The following is a 24,355-nucleotide window of genomic DNA, read 5'->3' on the forward strand; positions in this document are numbered from 1 at the left end:
ACCAACGAATAGTGGGATTGACCGTCATACTATAACGCCCCCACGGCTGAAAGGGCAAATATGTTTAGTGCACCGGGAAAAATATATTCAATTATGTTTTAGTGTTCTTGTATCCTAGTTTGTTTTTTTTTTTTTTACGTAGAACCTTGGTTATTTGTCATACTGTTATCACTTCTGGCAGTTGTATGAAATGTTTTGTTTAAACGTGTATTAATATAATTTCTTTGAGATCCAGATTTTTAAAGTAAAACTATTCCCAAATCACTGTTCATCCATATTTATTTTAAACTTTGTTTAATTTAGTTGAAATTATATATTACATTAAACGAGATGACTGAATTAAGGCTTAATTTTTAATTATTTAAATAACGTAATTTCGGCATTTGTATTTCAGACAACTAATTTTATTTTATAACATTTATGTACTATTGTAAAAGATCATTGTTATCACAAAACCACTGTACATTTTTAAAAGTTCACAACAGCTTGTGGAACAGGAAATTTATTTATTTGCTTATGATATTATTAAGATTTTTGTAAAATCATTTTCACCAGCAGTTTGAATTTCATTCTAAACTGCATTCCAAAAATTTCTTAAAATATTACAATAGGTTTAAAATACAATCGTTTCTAAAAATCATTTTTATACACTTGAGACCGGTTGGCGACAGTTTCCTCTGTACATTAAAAAAAAACAACAAACAACAACTCAGCAGTTGGTGACACCATAATCATAGGTCAAAGAAACATTTTATTTTTAAGAACACTGTTTGTTTTCCTCTAAAGTCTAAATAGTTTTGTTGACTGAGTAAAACTCTTTCAAAGCCAGTTAATTTGTATTATAAATTAATGTTCAGCTTCTGTTCTCTTTCACTTCTTCCTTTTTATTTTTTTTTTCAGAAAAGCGACATTTATCGAACTTTCACTTGAAAAGGAATTACATACACAGAAAAGATATACATATGCGTATATACGTACATTTAGGTTGAACATAAAAAACTTAAATTATTTTTTAATTCATTTAACTTGAAGGGAAAAAAGTTTTTCTTATATTGTTGTTAATTTTGTTCATGACATTTTCATTTATGTAACGATTCGAAACCATATTTTGCAATGCATGCTGAAATTTTGACCTGTTTACGCACGTAGTAAGGAGGCTAGCAGTTTCCAAACGTTGACTTTCACTGTATTATTTAAACATTTATATTTACACAAATTAACGACAGATAGCAGCAGAGGTAAGAGAGCTTCTAAAAAGTATATGAACGTAAATGAAGATCTATAAAATGGTCTTAACTTGCAGTAAGAAACGTATATTCTATTTTTAGAATTTCTCGGCGTTGCCAATTTTAGAGGTCTAGTCGTATGCGAACAGTGTTCTTCAACTTGCGCTTTCATTTTACTTTGAGTATAGAGTGTCTGGCTATCTCTCTTAAACTTCGAGGTAAGTTAAGTTGTACTTTTTTATTATTATTAATGAAGGTTGGTTATGAATTTTAATAAGTTACTTATTTCTCTTTTATCTGTTTCTAGCATACTATTCATTATATTCAAGGCCCGTTTAAGTCAAGTTTTATCTCTGTTATTAATAGTATAAGTTTGCATGTATTAAAAGTATGTAATGCATTTATTGTTATTATCTATTTCCAAAGTTACTATTCACTTTAATACTTCATTACATGTATGTCATAGAAGATTCCAATTTATTAGACAAAATGAATCTTTAAAATGTATTCTATCGTTGTAAGGGTAAGTTTGCGTTATTTGGTAGAAATAATGCCTAGTATAATTCACGTAACGATAATGATTTCGTTTATTTCTTAAATAATATTTGTTACAGATATATTGGCCTGTAAGCCTAACTTTACGAATTGATCGGTTATGTTTGGTTTGAATTTCGCGTAAAGCGACGGCTATTTGCGATAAACCATAATTTAGCAGTGACGGATTAGAAGGAAGGCAGCTACTCAATACCACCCATGGCCAGTCCTTGAGCTACTCTTTTACCAACGAATAGTAGAATTTACCGTACAGTACAACGCCCCCACCTCTGAAAGGGTGAGCACGATCTGGTATGGGGATTCCAATCCGTTTTTCGCGGAGTGCAAGTTGGGCACCATAATACTATCCGAGGGTCGCGGGTTCGAATCCCCGTCACACCAAACATGCTCGCCCTTTCAACCGAGAGAGCTTTTACAGAGAGCTGCCCTCTCTGTAGTCTTAAATTAGGGACGGTTAGCACATATAGCCCTCGTGTAGCTTTGCGCGAAATTTCAAAGTAAACAAGTATTTAAATTGGCGTTTTAAATTATTAAAATATGCGACTACATATCATCAGTTTTATCTCGAGAGTCCATAGAACTGTTTGGTTGTTATTAAGCACAGAGCTAAACAAAGGGTTATCTTTGCTCTGCCCATCGTTGTTATCGAAACTTCAATTTAAGCATCATAAGGCTTGAGACTTACCGCTGAGCTACTCTCACTTATTTCCCGTGTTCTATCGAAAATGAGTATCACTAACCTTAGAATATTATTTTTTATTTAAGCTCCTAGCATTCTATTACAAATACGTGAAGTTTTCTTATATTTGTGTTCAATGAAGATAGCAAAGTATGTTGAGGTTTTTATTTAAAATTTTTCTTATAAATATTTAATACATATAAAATTACAAATAAGGGTTAAGTTTAATAACGAATATTTGAATATATTATAGCACACAGCTGATAAAAGAAATACAAAACAAGTTCCGAAACGCTTTTATAAAGAAGAGAAACATATGGTCAAAGTTCTAGCTAATCAATATATTCTTTTCGCGTTACAGTGTTTTGTACTGTTATTGTTAGTGTATTTTCAATATTTGATTTATATTGCTTTTGTATTTGTTTATCATTCCTGAAATAAGTGTTTCAATTAATTCCACTTATTGCGAAATATTTCACCTATATAAACTATTAAAATTACTATATTTAATATCTTCATGAACGAAAGACAAATTTTGAAGTTTTTTTTTACTAAAAATAATCAATTGGTTCAATAAAGCTACTCTGAAAACCGTTTTTTTCCGGTTCTTTCCTATGTTGAGAATTTTCTTGCTGCGAGATGGCGCTCAATTAACAAACATTGTGACCATGCTGTAAATGTGGATATTTTGACAAATTAACAAACAACAATTTATAACAATATATGTATAATACGTAATTTTTATTAAGAGATACATACTGCAGTGTTTCGATAGAACATTGGACTGTCTTTTTGCAGCAATTCATTGGATATCTGTGCAGCGAATTTTCTGTTCCGTTCTCGTGGGTGACTTCCTGTTTCGTTCTAAATTTCCTTTCGTAATCATGTGATCACTAACTGAATCAGTTCTTGTGACGAAGTTGCTGTTTTCCATGTTTGTTTAGAAGTATTTTCAGTTTCTAAAAACAACAAAGTGTTCGCAGTATTAAAAAAAAGTAGGTGTCAGAATATTTAAATTTCTAGATAAGGTTTTAATTGTGTATAGTTTCCAAGTAAAATTACTGTAAGCGCATGTTTTAATTATTTGTATACTGGTTGCTAGTTATACTTCTAGCGTATGTTCGTTAAACATGAAACAGTTCAGTGGTAGATTTTCTAAACGTATATAAGATGTGCTGTCAACCTGATCTGTTAGATTAGAGCAGGGGTTTCCAACTTAAAAGTGCCCGAGGGCTCCAACTATATTCACGAGTCTAGTGGCGGGATGCATTATATTTTTATCAAATTAGGGCTTGTTGGTGTATTACGATGCAAAATAGAAAGTAAATAGATTCATGGTAGGGTTAATTTATGTCCTTTTAACATGGTAAAATGAGTTACGATTGTGGAAGGAGTTAATCTGAATGCAGAGATGCCAACTATTTCAAATTACTGAACGTAATGATTGTAGACAGAGCCTTTTCACAGTTTTAGTCCTTTCAGATTTACCAGAAACAAGACAATCTAACTACCTAACTAACTAACGTGGCAGGGGTTCAGTTTAGAGAGAGAGAAATCAGAAGAGTTCTCTCCCCAACCGGGGTGTTCAGGAACGTTGTGGTTCCTCTTCGTCCCCTTTCGTGGATTGTTATTAAGATTAAGTGGTGGTTTTTTTTGTTTTTTTTATTTTAATAAATTAATTATTGTTATTGTTCTTGACTTTTTGGGTGGAGGATGTCTCTCTAAATGTTGTCTTGGGTGGAGGAAAAGGCAGCAGCGGAAAGAAAGGCCGGGACCTGTCCCGAAAGGAAGAAGTTGAGCAGATGTGAATATGAATATAATTCAAATCCAGATCAAATCAAACGGCACGATTCAGGGTCTGGCAAAAGAGTTGCCTGGGCTGGGATCTAGAAATCCAGTGCCTGAAGATTTTGATGTGGGGGGAAACGGGAGTGCCCCGAGAAAACCCACTTTCACAGGACAGGCGCCGAAAGTTTTGCCTGTCGTGTGCCCTGTATCATTAAAAAATAAAAATAAAAAAAAATGAATTCATGTTAATGACATAGATTTTATTTATTTAGATTCTTTGTTGAGTGGATTGTGATTCTTGAAATATGTTGTAAGGTGATATGTATTTTGTTGGTAACAAGACAATCTAGTGAACGAGACCTATTTTTTTCCAACTTGTGAACGATCGTATTGGTATTTCTTTGTCGCTTAGAAAACGAGAAATACCCATCTACGCCAGCGCTGATTGGCTGACAAGCACTGATGACGTACTATGGATTCCCTCACGTACCCAGTATGGAGAAGCACCGCACTCAAACTATTGGAAGACGTCGGAGATACAAATATTTTTCATTATTTCAAGCACAAACATGATTATCGCAAGTAGCCATTTGGCCTACGTCAAAATTTATTTGTATCTCACTAGAAATTTTCTTTTCACCCCATTCAAGCCCTGGGGGAACAATTTATCACTTTACTGTATAGGCCTATATAATATATAATAATTTGGGAGTTGCAACAAGTCGTAATATTTGTCTGTATGAGCGTATAGTCGTAATGTATACACCAAAATCGTAATGGTTGGCATTTTTGTGAATGTGACTTACTTTACGTTATATGATAGTTGGACGGACATATTTGTGAAAAAAGATGCATTTCATTGTACAAATAGAAGGAAAATGTAATTTAAACATGTTCAATTACGTAATAAGTAAATTTAATAAAAATTGCTGCATATAAAAGAAACTAGAATAGAAAACATAAAAGTAGGTTAGTTTTCAATAGACCTTTGCGGGCCACATGCGGCCCATGTGCTTGCCGCTTGTTGGAAATCCCTGGATTAGAGCGTATTCTAGAGGTCTGACATCCGGAACTTTTGTCCTCCTACAGTGCAAAGTCCGCATAGCAAGCGAGACAAATGTGCAAACAAAGAGCACGCCAAAAGGGAAGTTTCATTAATTTTGTACACTTACCCGCTGTTTAGATCAATATTTGTGTTTGTGACGAACATTTCTGGCTCCAAATCTGTAAATATGGCGAAGAGTTGCATATTCAATTACACAATAAGTCGTAAGGACCTGAACTTTCCCAACTGAAAAGGAGGGAAGCCAAAACCAGTCAGGGATCTATAAATCCGAGTATCAAGGTTTGAATGAAAGGATAGAAGAGTTGTGGCTGAAAGGTGTCAACCACTGAATACAGGAAACAATAGGAAAGCTGTAGGAGCCACGGTCTCACTACTTCTATGTATTTAGCTCATTCTGCAGAGCGTTTGGAAAGTTACTGTGCACTTATATATTTATTAACAGACAGGTTTCAATATAAAATACAGGAGGTAAATATGAATGAAAATTATAAACAATATTGAAAGTTACCCCCATTGGCATCAATACAGGCCTGGATCCTTCTTATTTTGTTTCTAAACACCGCTATCAGTTGCTGGCTTGAAATAGACTGAATAAAATATGATTACAAAACTGCACAGTGACTTTCCGAACACTCTGTATATCATATAGGTGTTGTCTTCCTTCTTTTTTCTTAACACAATGTAACTGTACACGTCTAGGTACAGCATACTAGGCCATTCTATCAAGTCGTTGATCCATGACCAGGTATATGGTATAACTGATAAGTTATGTACACTAGCCAATTACCCGTGGTGCCAGTGCTCACTTGGGGTATCAACAGTTAGTAGGGATGACAGTGCATGATGCTTGCTATGAGTGATTTGCAGCCTTGTTGAACTCTTTTATTTTTTCATGTTATTTTTGCTTTCTTTATTTTGAAGTCCTCAGAAATACATTTTCCAAAATACCATTTTTCTCAAGGAAGAATACAAGTTGGAAGGGTATAATAAATGACATAAAAGTGGAGACAATAACAACTCAATAAATAAAGTAAATAATGTTTACAATGTCTTACTTTTCACTTTATGTTACTTAACAATGAGTTGAAAGACAAGCAGGGGATTGCTCATCCTTCATGGCAACATATTGGTGATATTATCCTGGTGTACAACTGGCTGTGGCTAATTTCTCACCCATTCTATCACACATATAGGTAAATCAACCTTTATGTTTCACCAACAGTGACACTCAGGGCTGGATTAAGGGCAACTGATGCCCTAAGCACAGCCCAACAATGATTCCCTCCTAGGCCATTCCATTGCTTAACTGACAAGACATTAAGACTCAATATGTGCTGAAAGTGAAGTGAAAGTTTGAAAATATATAACCCTTCTTCAGTTTTCTTCCAAGTCAGACTGCACAACTATATTAAATACAAAGAAATTTTCCAAAATTGTTTTAGAAAGTTCAGTATGACTGAATCTGGTTTTTACAGTTTTTTGTTGCACTGAAATTATGGCAAACTGCTGAAGCTTGGCAGAGAGATTAGTGTCCAAGTCTTCTGGGTAAGCATTAATTAGCTTTTGGGAACACTGAGAGAACCTTTCAGTTTCAGCAGATCATTTGGCACACCACTTAGGAAACAAAATCTGTTTGCTATTTCTTTGTACACCCCTCCTCTTCTCATCTGGGTTTCTAGTTTGTTAATAATTGTGTAGATGGTGGTGATACAAAATTTACCTCTGTCATTCAGATCTACTTCTTGTGCATCTCCATCATTGAGTACCTTCTTTCTGACGTGTTTGTGAGTTTGAGCTGCATTGTAATCAACATATGGTAATATTTCCTTTACAATTGCTTCAAATCTTTCAAAGTCATCCCTTAAAGTGCTTAGATGGTCGGCTAATGACCTGTACAGATGTACATGTGTTTTTAAGTTCATATCCTCATTTTGCAGAACTTGACATGGTTTATGAAACTTTTGCAAAATCTCATCCCATATGATCAACATAAAAACAAATTCTAGCTCTTGTATTTTATTTTTAATATTGTCTGCTTCTCTTGTAGTGTCTTGCTTTTAATACTGGTCTTCAAAATTGCTGTTGTTGCCATAGAATGTGCCTCCCATCTGGTACCAAAGAGAGGTTTTAACACATTTTCATTTCCAAGACAAGCTTTAAGAATTTTCCACTTGACAGCATTCAACATCACTTTAGCTTACCAGATTTATTGATTGGGCTGCACATGGCACATATATGGGAAACTTAATTACTTTTAAAATCTTTTGCTGCATTCCCTTATAATACCCAGACACATTAGCAGCATTGTTGTAAGACTGACCCCTTCATTTTGAAAAATGAAGTTTGCAAACTTCATGTAAGTACTGCAATACCTGGTTTACTATTTCCTCACTCGTATGGCTTTTAAGTTCCAAAAAGGTTAAAAAGCGTTCAGTAGGTTGCCCAACTTTTAAGTGTCGAAGTACAACACTTAACTGAGCTATATGTGATAGATCTGGCATCAAGGCAACTGACAAGCTAAAATAACCAGAATAATTTACTTCAACAATGAATGCGTGGACCAAATTTTTCATTTGTTCCTCGAAAAGCTAGGCCACATTCAGCTAACATACGAATAACAGCTATTACACACTCCAAGACATGGTCCCAGTAATTGCACTCTTCTTTAATTTATTTTTCCAACTCTGGTTGCAAGCCTAAACCTTGTGTATAAGTTAAGTATGTTAGCATAGAGCATTGAGTAGTGCTTCTTTCATGATGATCAATTACAATAGTAATTTAGGGGCAAAAAGTTTACAAACTAAACAGTAAACTGACCATGTTGATGATGAATACAATAACCACTCTCTCTGTATTGGCTTTTACTCCAGAGAAACGTTTTTGTGAACAGTATCTCGTTGGTTTGCCACTATTGAAAATCCAGCAAGATTTGCCAAATGGCCCATTGTGGTGTTGACAGTCCATGGGTCCACAAGCAATCCAATAAGCCACACTGTCAGCAGAGAAATCAAGCCACAACCCCAGATCTTTTGCTTTAGTTTCTTCATCTTTTGTAGGCTGAAGCATTTTACCATAGTCTGGTAGATTTTCAGCAATTATTTCAACTTCAAACTGTCTTGTAGAGTAGCTTGCATCAACATTAATACTAGAGATATCATGAGAATTTACGAGTAAAATGAGATCAGTTGTGAAACCTGTGCCAGTTGAGCCAGCCTGTGGCACCTCAAAGTCATCATGATGTTCCAACCTTGAAGTGGACAAAGTGGTACTTATGGGTGTGGAGCTTGGTTCAATTTCAATCTTGTCAAAGTCAGATGTAGTACAAGTGACTTCTGATGGCAGAGATGGGTTTTGATTTGGAAGATCATGTTGAGTGAAAAAATTAGTCAGCTTTCTAGTCTTGGCTACTAAATCCAAAGCCTTTTATTGGTTCTTTTTTGCCAGTTTTCTCTTTTGTGCACCACTTAATTGAATACGTTTCATCTTGCAGTCTGCAAAATACAGCAACAGAAATGTAAAAAAACAAAAACAAAAGAATATGGATCATATATAGTTATAATGATTAGAAAAACACTAAAATTCATAAAGAAAAATGTTGGTAAGATAGTCACACTAAACCCTAGGTCTACATTTAAGCAAAGATTGTCAGAAAGTTATCCTAGGACCTAGGTCCATCAGCACATAAACATGAATTCATAAATACCTTTATTGATTTGCTGCATTCCGATTGGTTGAAAACTGTTAGAGACTGGCTTCAATCCATTTTAGGAGAATTAGTTTTCAGTCATTGCAAAAGTTTCACTGAGATTGTCGCTGTATGCAAGAAGTAATGTCAATGGTAATATGCAAATCCATCGTGAGCCAAAAAGTATTCTAAAACAATTTGTGATCAATAACACATACTGTAGTAGCCTATATACACAATAATCATTCTGTACTGGTATACATACATAACATATAATCAGCTGTAAACTGTACTGCACATTTAACTACTGAATACTGGGTTAGGCCTAGGCTATAGTATCTTAATTCTAATCAAGTATCTGAAGAATGAGTTGTAAACTCAACTTTGAGCTCAGTTTTGACCTGGGGACTTTAGATCAACCAACAAACCATACATCAGCAAAATAGGCATATATCTGAATCTTTATCTGCATGCCTGGATGCGAAGGCAAATTCAAAACGACGGTTTTGAATTGGGAAGAGTCCACTTCATTATCCAGGTTACAGCAGCGTTAGCAGTGAACTTAGCTAAACTAATTACACTATTTAGGCCTAACGTTATTGTCACTCAGATCTCGGAAAACAACACCAACGTTAGGGCAAATCCTAATACATCGCAACTGGGGCCACTAACGTTAAGCCTAGTACTCAGTACTAACCTTAACCTTGCTCACATAACCTTGTTCAATTCATGCACTTTTTCAGACAATCCTAAATTGATTTTGTTGATTTGTCGGTTCTTTACAGTATCTTTGTACGATCACGGTACCACAGTACTGTACTTCTACCAGCAGTATAGTTTATACATCACAACGTTAAGAATCATGTTGTCGAACATGTCGAAGTCTTAAGCACTTTGACCTAAAAAGTCGAATTATCACCTTTAGGCTGCTCCGATCAGTCAATTGTTTTCCCAACTTTTCAGAAATGTAATAGAACATATACTGATCTGAAGTTATAGTCGCAAAATAGTTGAATTACACCTAAAAGTTTGTCGTCGTTGTCTTTGTGTTTCTGTCTCGGATAGGATCAAGGAAGAAGTAAGAAGAATATTATTCTGATCTCCATTTTTGGGTCTAAAAATGGCATATTCGACAAAATTTTGTTGGCTATTTATGAATAGGGTTGAAAACAAGGGTGCCGGTTTTAAATGTGATTTATGATCAGAAGTTCTCAGCTTCAGATCTGTTTATATTATTACATAATCACAAGGGCAAACATACATGCCTAAATACTCTTATAGGTTACATGTAATCTATGAACGGTGGCATTGCTACAGTGACATTCCTTTCTAATTTTTTCTTGATATGATAAATTTCAAAACATCTACTCATACACAAAGGTTTTTTTGACAGCAAGTTGTTTGAAGTAAAAAAATTACGACTCAGTGATAAACGCTTATAAAAATATTATAAAACACACATGAATAATGCAATACTAACGCAAATAAAACTAAAACAAACGAGACAATAACCCAAATATAACATACGAAAACAGAAACCGAAGAAAAACATAAAACTAGCCACGTCTCTGAATACATCTGCCACCATTTCGTTTGACCTATGTTTATGTGGTATTATACTCTTATTTTTCTGTAGATGTGATTGAATAAAGCGGTAAAATGTAAAACAAAACAGTTCCACTGCCTATAATTTCTTATAAATAGCCACAACAGAAGGAATGATTGAGAAAAATATTTCATCTTCAAAGTCAGACATCACAACATATGATCGTCTTTCACCTGAAGTTTTATCAACATTTTGTACTTCTCTTTAGAGCAATCTTTCGCAAATCAATGATTTTTTACTTTAGATACATAGTTTAGTAGTTTCTTGAAACTTTAGTCACTCACCGAGCCAAAGAAAAAAAATTGTTTTAACAATGCAGAGTAAAATCGTACACAGCAGATAAGGATAATTACAAAAAAATCGACTAAAGTTGAGTGTGGCAGTGAGAGAGTTAGGGCAAGCTAGCTAAGGGGAAAACTCTTTGGTGCCCTAAGCATGTGTTTATTTTGCTTAATGATTAATCCAGGGCTAGTGACACTGATATATTAAAATTTTATCAGTTACCATATTATTAGAACACCAAATAACGGTATATGACGTTTCACGATGCCATACACAGCACCTTCAAGAGCTTTTTCCAAGTGTTTCTCCATTTTTGGAGGCAAATGACAGTTTTTTGCTTGAAAAAAAATGGTAGATAATTGAAAAACTGATAATATTAAATTGTTTCTGTCACTATTTATCACTTTGTAATTCGTGAAACACAATTAGATCTGCTTGTGACGTATTCATGACGTCATATCTGCATCCTGAGTGTTTGTGAACAAATAGCACCGCTTCGAGAACATTTTTCCAAGTTTTCTCAACTTCTGGCCACAAATGATAATTTTCCGCGTAAATACTCGGTATATAATTGAAACAGATAATACAGAACTGTTTCTAACGTTATCATTCATTTTATAACTCCGTAAACGTCGAATCTGCGTGTGATCTCTTCACCTTCGTTTCGCTCCACTACTCGCAGCAAATTCAGCTGCCCACTTTTTTCTGTACATTCGAATGGAGAAAAACAAAGTTCTCCGTGACGGGAAACGGAGGCGAAACGGGGAAAATCTTGATCCCTGTTGCAAATCTACATGCACACAGGATAAAAATTTCGCGAAGTCACATTACCAGGCAAAATCACATGACAGTGACATCAAACGAATCTCATGAAGATGGAGATTAATTGCTGAGTGGGCTGTTTACAACTGCTATTAGATATGCTATTTCAGTAATGAAAATTGTATCACATTTGTTTTTAAACAAAGGAAACTAAATACAATGCATTGTTTGCAAAAATGCTTGTTTTTAATGCAATGGGTGCATCTAGTGCATTAGAACACTTAGCTTCGAAATACCTGCTGGAATTTTTTTCAGTGGATATCACCATTCCTTATAATTTTATTGAGTGCAAGAAAAGACAGCTATAGAAGTGTCATTTCTGCAAGAAGTATCAAAGGGGAGACAATCAGTTCAAATCAGTATATTGGACATGGTACAATAAAATCATGTACGTACATAATATTGACATGAAAAAGTACATAAATTAAACAACAACAAATATGTACTCAAACATTTTCCTCTTTTTATGTATTTTTTAAATTTTGTTATTTGTGTTCTTATCTTTGAAATAGGCCTTTTGACCAGATGATAAAGGAAGTGCCATCTTTTTCTCAGATTGACCACTCATCACATACCAAGAGTGATGGACCTAGGCTGATATTATATAAAGTTTTAGAAATTACACACATTAATAATTTTTCCTGTAATGTATTTCTGAAAATAGGCATTTTCATATATATATATATATATATATAGTTACGACAGAAAGTGTTCGTACCCCTGGGTTGTGAGTAGTTTTTTCCTCATAACTTAAAAGTTATCATGATTAAGTTAATGAAAGTAGAGTATATAATAAATATTATACTAACACACATCTACATAAATTTTTATTTAAATTGAACAAAAAATAAACTATTTATAAACAAATAACCAAACAAATTCATGCGTCTACTTTAATGGTCAGTTGTGTAGCCATTCAGGTGAATTACTTGGTGCAATCTCTCCTCATAGCCCTCCATGATCGTTTGACAGTACTCGACTGGTATTTTCTTCCATTCTTCTTTATAGAAGGCCTCCAACTCACTCTTGCAAGTTTTTCGAATGACGCTGATGAATCTTGGTCTTCAACTCATGCCAAACGTTTTCAATTGGGTTGAGATCGGGTGACTGCGATGGCCACTCCAGAATGCTTATATGGTTCCTCTGCAACCAGGATTGCACATATTTTGATGTGTGCTTAGGGTGATTGTCGTGCTTAAAGATCACATGATGCCCAAGCCACAATTTCCGAGCATCATTCTTGATATAAGTGCCTAATATATCAACATACTCTTCTTTTATTATGATTCTGTTGATGAGGTGAAGGCTGCCTACACCAGAAGAGCTGGAGGAACCCCATAGCATGATTGAGCCACCTCCGTGTTTCACTGTACTTTGGAAGATTTCGTTCCCCCTTTTTACAGAAAATATAGCGAACATCATTGTGGCCGAAAAGCTCGATTTTAGTCTCATCTGACCAAAGAATACTCTTCCAATAGGTGAAGGGTTTATCTACATGCTTTCTTGCATACCTCAATCGTGCTTCTAAATGAACAGGCTTTAAATATGGAGTTCTACGAGGACGGCATGCTTTGAACCCAGAAGAGCATAACATGTTTGTAACTGTAGAGGTGCTTACTTCAACCCCAGTTTCCCATACCAGTGTCTGTATGTCATTACGTGTTAAATGAGGGTTCCTACTAACTTCTCTGAGAACCTTTCTGGAATATTGGTGGGGCGTCCAGAATGAGGGAGGTTAGCAGTTGATCCTGTAAGCTTAAACTTGGCAATTATGCTTTGAACAGTAGATTTCGGCACATCAAGTTGTGTAGCAATACCGGAAAGAGACACACTGGACAGTTGTTTCCTGTTCGCCATGATGACCAAGCAGATAATGACGGAGACGGCGCTAAATTGCCAGAAGTACATTTTTTGCTGGCTAAATTCCAATAATTATGAACCCAGTGTCTAGTTCTGGAATGGTGTAATGTAGTTTATTTATTTGCCAAACTACACAAAATCTTTACGGGAATATCAGTTTTTTCACACGTTCTGAACTGTACGAACACTTTCTGCTCCTCCTATTTTTGGTTATTTGTTTATAAACAGTTTATTTGTCGTTTAATTTACATAAAAAAAATATGTAGATGTGTGGTAGTATAATATTTATAATATGATATACTTCTGTTTGCTTAATCATGATACCTTTTAAGTTATGAGCAAAATACCATTCAGGATGCAAGGGGATGAACACTTTCTGTCGTAACTGTATATGTTTTTTTTGTACAATAAAATATATAGGAGATACATAACACGACAGCAGATAGATATTTGGCTGTTGTATAGATTGAAAAATTAATTTATTTATGTGTTTGAAAGAAGCAGATATTTTTATACTAAACAAATTCAAATTATTGTTACATAAAGTGTTAGATTCTTCTCTTCTAAGTCACTTAACAACAAGTCATTTTCAACTTTTGATCTTCCAATAACATGTTTCTGTTTAATAACATCTGAAAACCCAGAACAGATGGTTGAATGGAATAGAGATGAAAGCAATAGTCATTATAACTTCTTTCATGTTTAACACCTTTCTAATTTAAAATAGAAACAATCCTGAATTTACTTGAGTTTAATTACTAGGTGTCAGCTACTCACTGGATACAGGGTTGTTTTATCAATTAAGTGAAACAATAACTCATTTATATATTTAAATGTTTTACAGTAAACAATGGAGGGAGTTAATTTGATCGATGTTCGTAGTGACACGGTAACAAAGTTAACTCCTGAGATGAGGAAAGCAATGTTTGAAGCAGAAGTCGGTGATGATGTTTTCAGGGAAGATCCAACTGTTTTAGGTTTGATATAGACAATTTCTCTTTGTTAGCTGTTACAGAATTACACTTACAGTGTCTTATCTGATAAGAGATACTAAGAATTTTGTATTTAAATACAGATGATTTAGTACATAGATTAAAACACTTTTGGAGCTTCATATTATGTATTATGGTCCATATCACCATTTCTGGTCATTTTCAATTTGGTGACCATGTATTTTAACAATAGCTCTGCAGCATAGTTGTGACTTAAAAAAAACAAACTGCATGAGGCTTTGTGTCAAACACACATCACTTTTACCCAAATGCTACCTTAATTCTTATAGTCATACAGTTTTCAACAGTGGTTTTGATTTTCTGGGCATGTTGTAGAAATAACTTGTGTACATGTGTTTTGTTTTCCACATGTTTTTTTTGTTGTTTTTTTTTGTTTCACCATCAGCTGTAGAAGGTTTGAGTATATGAGCTCTCCAATAATGAGAAACTTTGATTTTTGCTGCTGATTTGCTTTTACCAGCTGGTTAGACGTAACTGTTTGTGAAATCACCTGAGTCCTGATGACTCTAAAGTCATTAACAAAACACCATATAACCAAGAGAATTGTCTCTGTTTGTATTTTTTAATGATTCTTTCATTGATGGTGAATCCTAAGTGTACCATATCCATATGTGTAGAATTGAGAAAAGCTATCAACGTGATATCTTGTAATTGGACAGAGAGAAAATGTGGTACTAATATGAATAAGTTGCAATAGAGAAAAGCCCTTCAGTCAGTGTTCAATAAGGAAATCAACATTAACTATATGTGGTACATCTGTTTACATTTACTTCTAATTTCACTTTCAGTATAAAATATTCCATTTGTTTAGTAAGTTGTTTCAGAAAATAGCAGAAATACTTAATGATTGTTACAATATTAGAAACACACATGGTTACTGTTATTCACAGAACTTGAGAGACAAGGAGCTGCACTGTTTGGAAAGGAAGCAGCACTTTTTGTACCTACAGGAACTATGGGAAATCTGGTGTCAAGTAAGTACATTATTTAAAGTATGAATAGAAGGCGTGTGTGTGTAAAATTAGAATCTAGCAACTAAGGTAGTCCCTGTTAAACTCTTCCAAAGAACTTGGGTTCTAGACTTTAGTAGTTAACCTGTTCAGAAATTGTTAACTACAGCAACCAAGTGACTGAAGTATTACTTACAGGTTTATATATTAATGTAACCAAGTGACTGAAGTGTCATGTTAGAAATTCATACATTAATGTGCAAAGAGACTGAAGTGTTATGTTATGGGTCCATACATTAATGTAACTCAAGTGTTATGTTACAGGTTCATACATTAATGTATGAACTACATTAATGTAGTTGAAGTGTTATGGGTTCGTACATTAAATATACTCTTTCCATTGCAGTAATGGCTCATTGTGTGGGACGAAGCCAGGAAATATTAGTAGGTGATGAATCTCACATTAACATATATGAGCAAGGTGGTACAGCCCAAGTAAGTTGCAGCTTTAGTCCTGTTGTAAAACTAGTTATTTTTAAGGATGTGTATGGGAACTTACAGATAACTTACTCTTGGTACTGGTTATAATGACTTGTATAAATGTTGAAATAACTTCTTTAACAGCTGGGAAATGTTTGCCAATTACTTTAACTTGCTGTCTAAAGTACCAGCCTTGATAACTAAAAACAAATTAACACAAATCACATATCCTTAGGTGATATAACTAGGTATGTGATAGAAATTAACACAAATCACATGTCCTTAGGTGACATAACTAGGTATGTGATGGAAATTAACACAGAGATATGTTTCACCTTTTACTTTTATAAATAAATGTTTAATTCATTCAGTGTTGTTAAATTGGAGGGTGTTATAATGTTTATTGTGTGATATGCCACTGATATCATGTTTATTGTGTAGGACACCACTGTCAGTCTGTATGGTGTTATAGTGTTATCTTGTTTAATTTTTTTGTGAGGTTTACCTTCCACTAGTTACTGATCCTGTAGTTTATTTTGTGACACTCTCATGTCCTTTTACCAGCAAGTATGCTGGTCCATCTTCAGTGTAAAAATTATAGAATGAGAACTGTGTCACAGTTAGATGTTTATATTATATCCAAGAAACAACAATACAGTTAAAATAAAACAGATGTGGAAAGATTAAAAGTGAAGCCTTTAGGATAAATAATTTGAAATTGTATTTTATATTCTACAGTCATATTATACAAACACAATGGTGTTTATTTCATAAATCGACACAGTTAGAGTTGGAGTACAAAAAATGAAAGATAATATTATACTAAAGAAGAGGTTGCTTGCTGTCTGTTTAAAAACTTGTAGAGGTCATGAAAATCAAATATGAAAACATTAAGAAGAAAAGAAGTATTTTTATTCTGAGTACAGAAAAATCTGTAGTAACAGTGATTTATAAGAGTATACAATATTCTGTATATTTGTAGCTATTACTAAAAGAATACCAAATACTGTGAAGATTGACTTAGTGTGTAGAGAATTGTACCTTGTCTTGTGTCACAATGATTACAGATATGCTGAACCTTTAGACAAAGGTCTTCTCCAATCACATTTTAATAACAATCATTGTATCTTAAGTTTGCAGGTGTCCACACACGTACCTTGACAACTTATCCTGATGGAACATTTGATATTGATGAACTAGTCCGTAAAATACGACCGAACGATGACATACATCAACCTACAACAGCTCTTATTTGCTTGGAAAATACACATAATCGATGTGGTGGTGCTGTTCTCCCAGTAGAATTTATTAAGAAGGTTAGTGGTGTTCTTGTTAAAAGACAAAGTTTGCTTGATATCATAGGCTGGGAAATAGCACTATGAAAGTATTCTGAAAATACAGCTTACATATCTTAACTAGTTTGGAGATTTGTCCGAGATAACTTGGGTGTTTTTATGCTTCACAAGATATTTGCCTGATTTAATTGAGGCAAACCATATCTTGATACATCTTTAATTATTTGCATGTGATAACATGTTATGTTTAGTGCTCACTATATGGCATTAGAAACTGTTGTTGACCTCTGTTGGATTTATACTAGGTGAATCAATGCTATATGTCTAGATTTAAATGTGATGTACATTATTTCAATGAAAATACCATAAAGAATAGAACTGCTTTACTTACTCCATTGTTGATGATATGCAACTGTAAATATTTCTTAGAAAAAATTAAAAACAGACCAAAAAATAAATTTGTTTTGATAACAAATATATTTATGAAGTGAAAGTTCTAGATTATTTTATGGATTGGCAACTATATTTTTGACAGATTTTTAAACACAACAAATAATTTGAACAGAGTTTTGATACCATTACTTTTTTTTTTTATAATATCTACAGCAACCAGTTCTAACTGCTGTCTGTTTTTGTGATGAATTTGAAAATGGGTCCATGATTTTAAGTTGTGTTTTTTTTTGTAATACGCAGCATCAGTGTGCATACTTTATTTAAAACGATGTACTGTGTTGCATTAGTATAGGATGATAAATAAATAGTGTGTGAAAAACTGTTAGTTAAATTAATTCCTTGGTGAACCAAAGAGAGACTGTGATTTTCAACTCCAGTTCTGAGTGGCACAAGCAGATGAGAATGATAGTCCATTCCCCAGTACAAAAAAGTAAATTAACAAAGGAAAAGTGGTTGTTTTCCTATCATTGTTCGATTCTTATTTAATTTCTACATTGTATAATTATATATATTATAGTATTCTGTGGTTTTTCAAGAATATGAAATCCGATTTTCTAGAAAACATAAATAAATATACATTACATCTGAATAAAGACTTAGAACCCTGAGATTTTGACCACATTAGATTATGTGCCTATTGCAAACATACTTGCATGTTTGTACTAGAATCTTAATGGTTAGTTGCAACCAGGATAGAAATGTTCATATATAATTGTATTGAGCTACTAGTAACTAAGCAACAACAAACATGACTGATAATCTGTTCTTGAATACATTAAATGTAATCAGTATAATAAATATAAACAAGGTAAACAATTCTGAGTGAATAATTTGTTTTTTGTCACAGTTATATATTTTTTTACGTATAAGAAAAGCTGTAATATTATTTGACAAACTTTTTTATTTCAAGTCTTTCAGTATAACTAAAACTAATTTTTGTTTTCTCTAACAAGGAATTAGTTCCAATTTGGCATCAGTGGCAAAAGAAAATTATTTTGGTGATATTTTTTCTTCGCATATATATAATCTGAAAAAATTCAAACATATTTTAATGCTTTACACAGTAAACATCAAAGGATACAGTTATCTTATGAACTCTGTGTTGCTAAAGGTTAGCCAAATAGCTCAAAAATACAACATTCCTATCCATATGGATGGAGCAAGAATCATGAATGCAGCCATAAACCTTGGACTTCCAGTGGCATCCATTCTAGAAGACTGTGCATCAGTTTCTGCTTGCTTGTCAAAGGTAATGGGAATTATGTATTTGTACGTATCAGTGTAGTTTTTTATGTAAACAGTTCTTTTATATCCTGACGTAGTTTCCACATATACAGCTTTTTCTTTTATTTTGTATCAGTGTAGTTTTCTCATATAGATGACTCTTATTGTGTATCAGTGTACTTTTCTCATATAGATGACTCTTATTGTGTATCAGTATAGTTTTCTCATACAGATGACTCTTCTCTTATTGTGTATCAGTGTAATTTTCTTGTATAGATGACCCTTATCTTATTGTGTATCAGTGTAGTTTTCTCATACAGATGACCCTTATTGTGTATCAGTGTAGTTTTGTCATATAGATGACTCTTATTGTGTATCAGTGTACTTTTCTCATATAGATGACTCTTATTGTGCATCATTGTAATTTTCTCATACAGATGACTCTTATTGCGTATCAGTGTAGTTTTCTTGTATAGATTACTCTTATCTTATTGTGTATCAGTGTAGTTTTCTTGTACAGATGGTTCTTTTCTTGTTGTGTATCAGTATAGTTTTTTTCATATAGTTGACTCTTATTGTACATCAGTGTAGTTTTCTCATACAGGTGACTCTTATTATGTATGATTGTAGTTTTCTCAGATAGGTTACTCTTATCATATATCAGTATAGTTTTCTTCTGTTTAATAGTTTTAATATAAGCTGTATCTTGTAATAGCATTGATGTGGAATAAATTCTGAATATTTTGTTATGTGTCTAAGGGTCTAGGTGCACCAGCAGGAACACTGGTTGCAGGTTCCTCCCAATTTATATCCAGGTCAGTAAGTTCTTTCACTATTTTCATAGGTTGTAAAACTTGGAGTGTCATATAAATATTGGTCCTTCCTCCACTGCCTAAGAATCTTTGTTACAAGAATCACACCCCAATTTTAATACATCTTGAAATTGTTAGGCCTTAAAGTCAAAAGTATTATTTCTTAATTAACCCTTTCACTGTGCCTGGGATGTATATTTACCAGTGCTCTGAGAAAAACATGTTCCAAGTAGAGTGAAATTGTTAAAAGTGATTCCACAAAAAGGTCATTTTAACTTGTAGTTGAGAAACAGCACAATTAATCATGTATGAGAAATAAACTGACAAACATGATTTCATTTTAGAAGAGCACTGGCTAGCATTTTAACAACAAAAAAACCAAGACAGCACCCAACATGTGATTTTCTACTAACACATAAAATATTTAACCAATATGACAGAAATTTTCTAAAGATACATTTACTTAAAGTTGTAGATTTACACTTTAGTAAGTTATTTGAAAATCCATGTTCCAGGGTTCTCCGATGCAGGAAAGCATTAGGTGGTGGAATGAGACAGGTTGGAGTTCTTGCTGCAACAGGTCTGGTGGCAATAAACACTATGGTCAGTCGACTAGCTGATGATCACAAGCATGCACAGCTGGTGGCTAAAGGTACCAATATTTGAAACCCGTTAACTTGTCTCACATTAACAATTTTAACTTTGTTAATAAAAGTGACTCTTTGCTGTACAGCTGTATAACCTAAGAAAGTCATTAGAAGCAAAGTCAAAGGTCAAAAACTCATAATTAAACATTTTTGAACATTTTGTAAGTGTTTTTGTGTTTGTCTTAGCCTTTGAATTATATTCTATGATATTTGAAGTTTAACTGATTTAAAGATTTGTTTAAATGAAATAAACAAATTATTGTTCTCAGTTTTTGTTAAAATACTTAAATGCATTTAAATAAAAACTTTCACTCCACTTTTCCAATATTCAACTTTTTTGTAAGTTTGTTAAGTGTTATACTTATTGTCTTTTGATGACTACGCAGCAATTAATGATCGTAAAAGTGAATACATCAGCGTTGACAAGGACAAAGTACAAACCAACATTGTTCTCATTAACGTAAATCCAAAAGTTATTTCACCTGAGAAGTTTGCTCAACGACTGAAACAGGTAAGGCTTTGGGAAGATGTTTCATGTATCTTAGAGGTACCAAAATATTGCATACTTTCTATTATCAACATTCAGAATGGTGAATATTAATGGCTAGAACTATCTTAGTTACTACATACTTTACATAACAAATATTTAAAGTACTGTATACTTCATATTAAGAATCCTTGATCAAAAGAGTCCCCTCATATTCTATTTCTGAATTTGTTAATAATTCTCTCTTATGGTTAATTCTGTATTAAATGTAACTAATAGAAAGTCAAGTTTTTTATTTAAGAAATGATATATTGTTTTCTGAATGGATAATTGTCATTTTTTCTATAGTACAAGTTTTGTTTGTATAGAAAAGACTATGGCTAGCTTGGATGAATCTGTTGCAGCTCTTGTTCTGCAGTTAGAAAGCCAGGAAAATTGTGATAATGAGGGATAATTGTCAGCCTTTTTCATGTTGTTTTTCTATGTTCTCTGGTGCAGTACTTATTTAATTCAATAAAATTATTTGGTGTATTATTACCGCTATTATAAAAATAATCAACAGCAAAAACAAACCTGGTGAGTACTTTGTTTCTTCTTTTCACGGTTTGTCTTTATTTAATAACATAAAAGTAACTAAAAATGTGGAACTCATTAGATTAGTTAAGATTATATTAGATAAAATAAACAATAGTAATATGATAAAAATGTTTCACAAGGTATGTGCACGAGCAGAAGCAGCTCATGGGTAAGGTAATTCAGAAGTATAACATGAGCTCCAAGTTTCCCAAGTGTTTTAAAACTTGTAACTTTGTGAATAGTAGTTAGACATAAGTTCAAAGGGCAATAAAAGTATAAATGGATCTATTATGAGCTTAAGGATACTTATGATAAACTAATGTTATTTCATGTTACAATTTGAGTTATTATTGAAAGGTGATAGTTAAAAGGTTGATTGATAGAGTTAAGGTAGAAAAAATAGCAGATAAAATATTAATTTTTACTAAAAACAAATGTTTGAGATGTACTTATGTGGTCATAGACATTGCAAAAATAGCAGATAAAATATTAATTTTTACGAAAATAAATTTTTGAGATGTACTTATGTGGTTATAGACATTGCAAAAATAGCAGATAAAATATTAATTTTTACTGAAAACAAATGTTTGAGGTGTACTTATGTGGTCTTAGACATTGCAAAAATAAAATATGAAATTTTTGAGATGACTATTTTTAATCTTAACAAGAAAAATATTTTTGCACATAGACTATTCAAAATGTTTCATTCAAAAATACAATTATTTTATGTGCAAAACTTGTAATATCAACTGAAAGACTTCCAAATTTTGTGAAGATATACATACTATAGTGAGAGTTAATTGTACTATAAATGTTTTAAATGAGCACAAAGACTTGTATGCCAGAAAACTAAAACTAGTTAGTATTAAATCATCAACTGGAAAATCTTGCTAATCTAGTTAACATTTGTTGCTTCTTATAAAAATTGAATTGTTACAATATCCTAATGCATTTGATGAAGAACTCAAACTTAGTTGAAGAAAATATTTTCAAAATTTATATATTTAAGACTTATCTTTTATTTCCTTGTAGTTGTTGTATTTGTTTCCCACTTATATTACTTCGTTAATGTTTTATGCAAATTACAAGTTCTGAGCAGAAAATTCTTACACTGTCATACACTTTTACTTACAGTTTGATGAAAAGGAGGTGGAAAAGCTTGGAGAGTCAGTTTCTGTTATAATGAGCCCCAGATCAGCTTCAAGTCTACGGTGTGTGCTGCATGCTGATATCTCAGCAGCTAAAATGGAATTACTCATAAAGAAGTTGAATTATGTCTTAGATGAAATCGAGACTGAGACCAAAGGGTAGTTTACCATTAGTGCTAACCAGTTGTTTTGTGAAACTTATTAAGTTTTACGAGGGCTGTTCAAGAAATACGCGGACTGTTTGAATTGCGGGGCTCCAGTTGGTTCCAGGGGAATCCGCTTGGTGTCGTTAGGTTCGCACAGATCAGCTGATTACGACGCCATTTCCTGATTGCAGATATCTTCATTTGTGTATTAGCTACGCAGTTTTAAGTGAAGTGTGGGTTTCAGAATGAATGACCTGAAGGAGCAACGACTTGCTGTGAAATTTTGTGTTAAACTTGGAAAAGCTGCGACTGAAACTTTTGCTATGCTTAACATGGCTTACGGTGATGTTGCTATGAAGCGTATGGCATGTTTCAAGTGGCATGCATGAAAGTTTTAAGGATGGTCGACAGTCCATTGAAGATGATGAGCATCCTGAACGTCCTTCCACGTCAACTGACGACCCACACGTTGACAAAATCAACACCCTGGTGCGGGCAAATCGACGTCTGACTGTCAGGGAGCTTGCTGAAGAGTGTGGGATATCAGTTGGACCTTGTTACGAGATTTTGACCGAAAAATTGAAGATGCACCGCATTGCTGCGAAATTCAGCCCTCAGAACTCATGAGTTTTTGGCCAAACACTCGATCACTGTTCTTCCCCACCCCCCCCCTACTCACCTGACCTTGCTCCTTGAGATTTTTTCTTGTTCCCCAAACTCAAAAGACCCTTGAAAGGAAGAAGATTTGAGACGATTCCCGAGATTAAGGCAAATGCGACGAAGGAGCTGGAGGACATTACAAAAGAAGCGTACCAGGACTGTTTCAACAAGTGGAAACACCTTTGGGATAAGTGTGTGCATTGGGGAGGAGAGTACTTTGAAGGGGTCCCAGACCTGTAACTTCTAAATAAAGTACATTTTGTTTTATGACGTCAGTTCGCGTATTTTTTTTAACAGACCTCGTAAGGATGAATATTTGGTTTATCATTCTGTCTCTTATTTGACTGTGTTATTTCATAGAAAATTGATATAACTGTTATAGCTTCAAACTGACATTATTTTATGTGCCAAATAAACTTGTTTTCGTAAGTGTCTTTTATTAAAATATTTGGGAGACATGATAAAACAGAGTGGTTATACACTTCTATTTCTAACAGTGGCTGGCTAATTGTAACTGTTGTGTTACTTAGACATACAGAAGTTGTAACTGTGAATATGTGAAGTATCAATAAATGAGCAAGACTGTTACAAGTAATTGCATAAACTCAGATCTACAATTTCTTTAAGATTAAGGATTTGATGACTAATATTGTGTTAGTTCTCATCTCACATTTATTATCAGATAAGAAATGAAGATATCACTTCACAAATAGGAAGTTATTCCACACCAGAACTTGGTGCCTCACAACAGAGTAGGGAACTTGAAAACATAATAGAGTATTCAACTCAGAAAGGTTTAGACAGAGGATACCTGAAAGTAGTTTTTAACAGTCTAGGAAGTTTTGGGACGATGCCTGGAGCTCCTAGTGCAAATCTTCATCACATCAAATTATTC

The 24,355-nt window shown here is 33.6% G+C and overlaps 1 protein-coding gene across 2 annotated transcripts; it reads left to right on the top strand.

Moving 5' to 3' along the window:
- Positions 1–1,299: 1,299 nt before the first annotated feature.
- Positions 1,300–24,055, top strand: LOC143233748 (uncharacterized). 2 transcript variants are annotated; one of them, XM_076470348.1, is made up of 10 exons: positions 1,300–1,444; positions 14,414–14,546; positions 15,473–15,556; positions 15,939–16,027; positions 17,146–17,328; positions 18,872–19,009; positions 19,744–19,799; positions 20,312–20,448; positions 20,830–20,954; positions 22,641–24,055. In XM_076470348.1, the coding sequence occupies exons 2-10, from the start codon at positions 14,420–14,422 to the stop codon at positions 22,815–22,817; spliced, it is 1,116 nt and encodes a 371-aa protein (XP_076326463.1). In that variant the 5' UTR covers positions 1,300–1,444; positions 14,414–14,419; the 3' UTR covers positions 22,818–24,055. The 2 variants fall into 2 exon arrangements, with proteins under 2 accessions (XP_076326463.1, XP_076326462.1); XM_076470347.1 differs by lacking the exon at positions 1,300–1,444 and adding an exon at positions 3,299–3,455.
- Positions 24,056–24,355: the final 300 nt, after the last annotated feature.

This window comes from Tachypleus tridentatus, chromosome 12 (genome assembly GCF_004210375.1).
Source record: "Tachypleus tridentatus isolate NWPU-2018 chromosome 12, ASM421037v1, whole genome shotgun sequence".
In the NCBI taxonomy this organism is placed as follows: Eukaryota; Metazoa; Arthropoda; class Merostomata; order Xiphosura; family Limulidae; genus Tachypleus; species Tachypleus tridentatus.

Bases quoted from the DNA above. Each gene is read 5' to 3' on its own strand.
- LOC143233748 (XM_076470348.1), top strand. From the start codon at position 14,420: ATGGAGGGAGTTAATTTGATCGATGTTCGTAGTGACACGGTAACAAAG. The intron at 15,557-15,938 runs GTAAGTACATTA...TTTCCATTGCAG, and splicing joins TATGGGAAATCTGGTGTCAA to TAATGGCTCATTGTGTGGGA. The intron at 19,800-20,311 runs GTCAGTAAGTTC...TCCATGTTCCAG, and splicing joins TCCTCCCAATTTATATCCAG to GGTTCTCCGATGCAGGAAAG.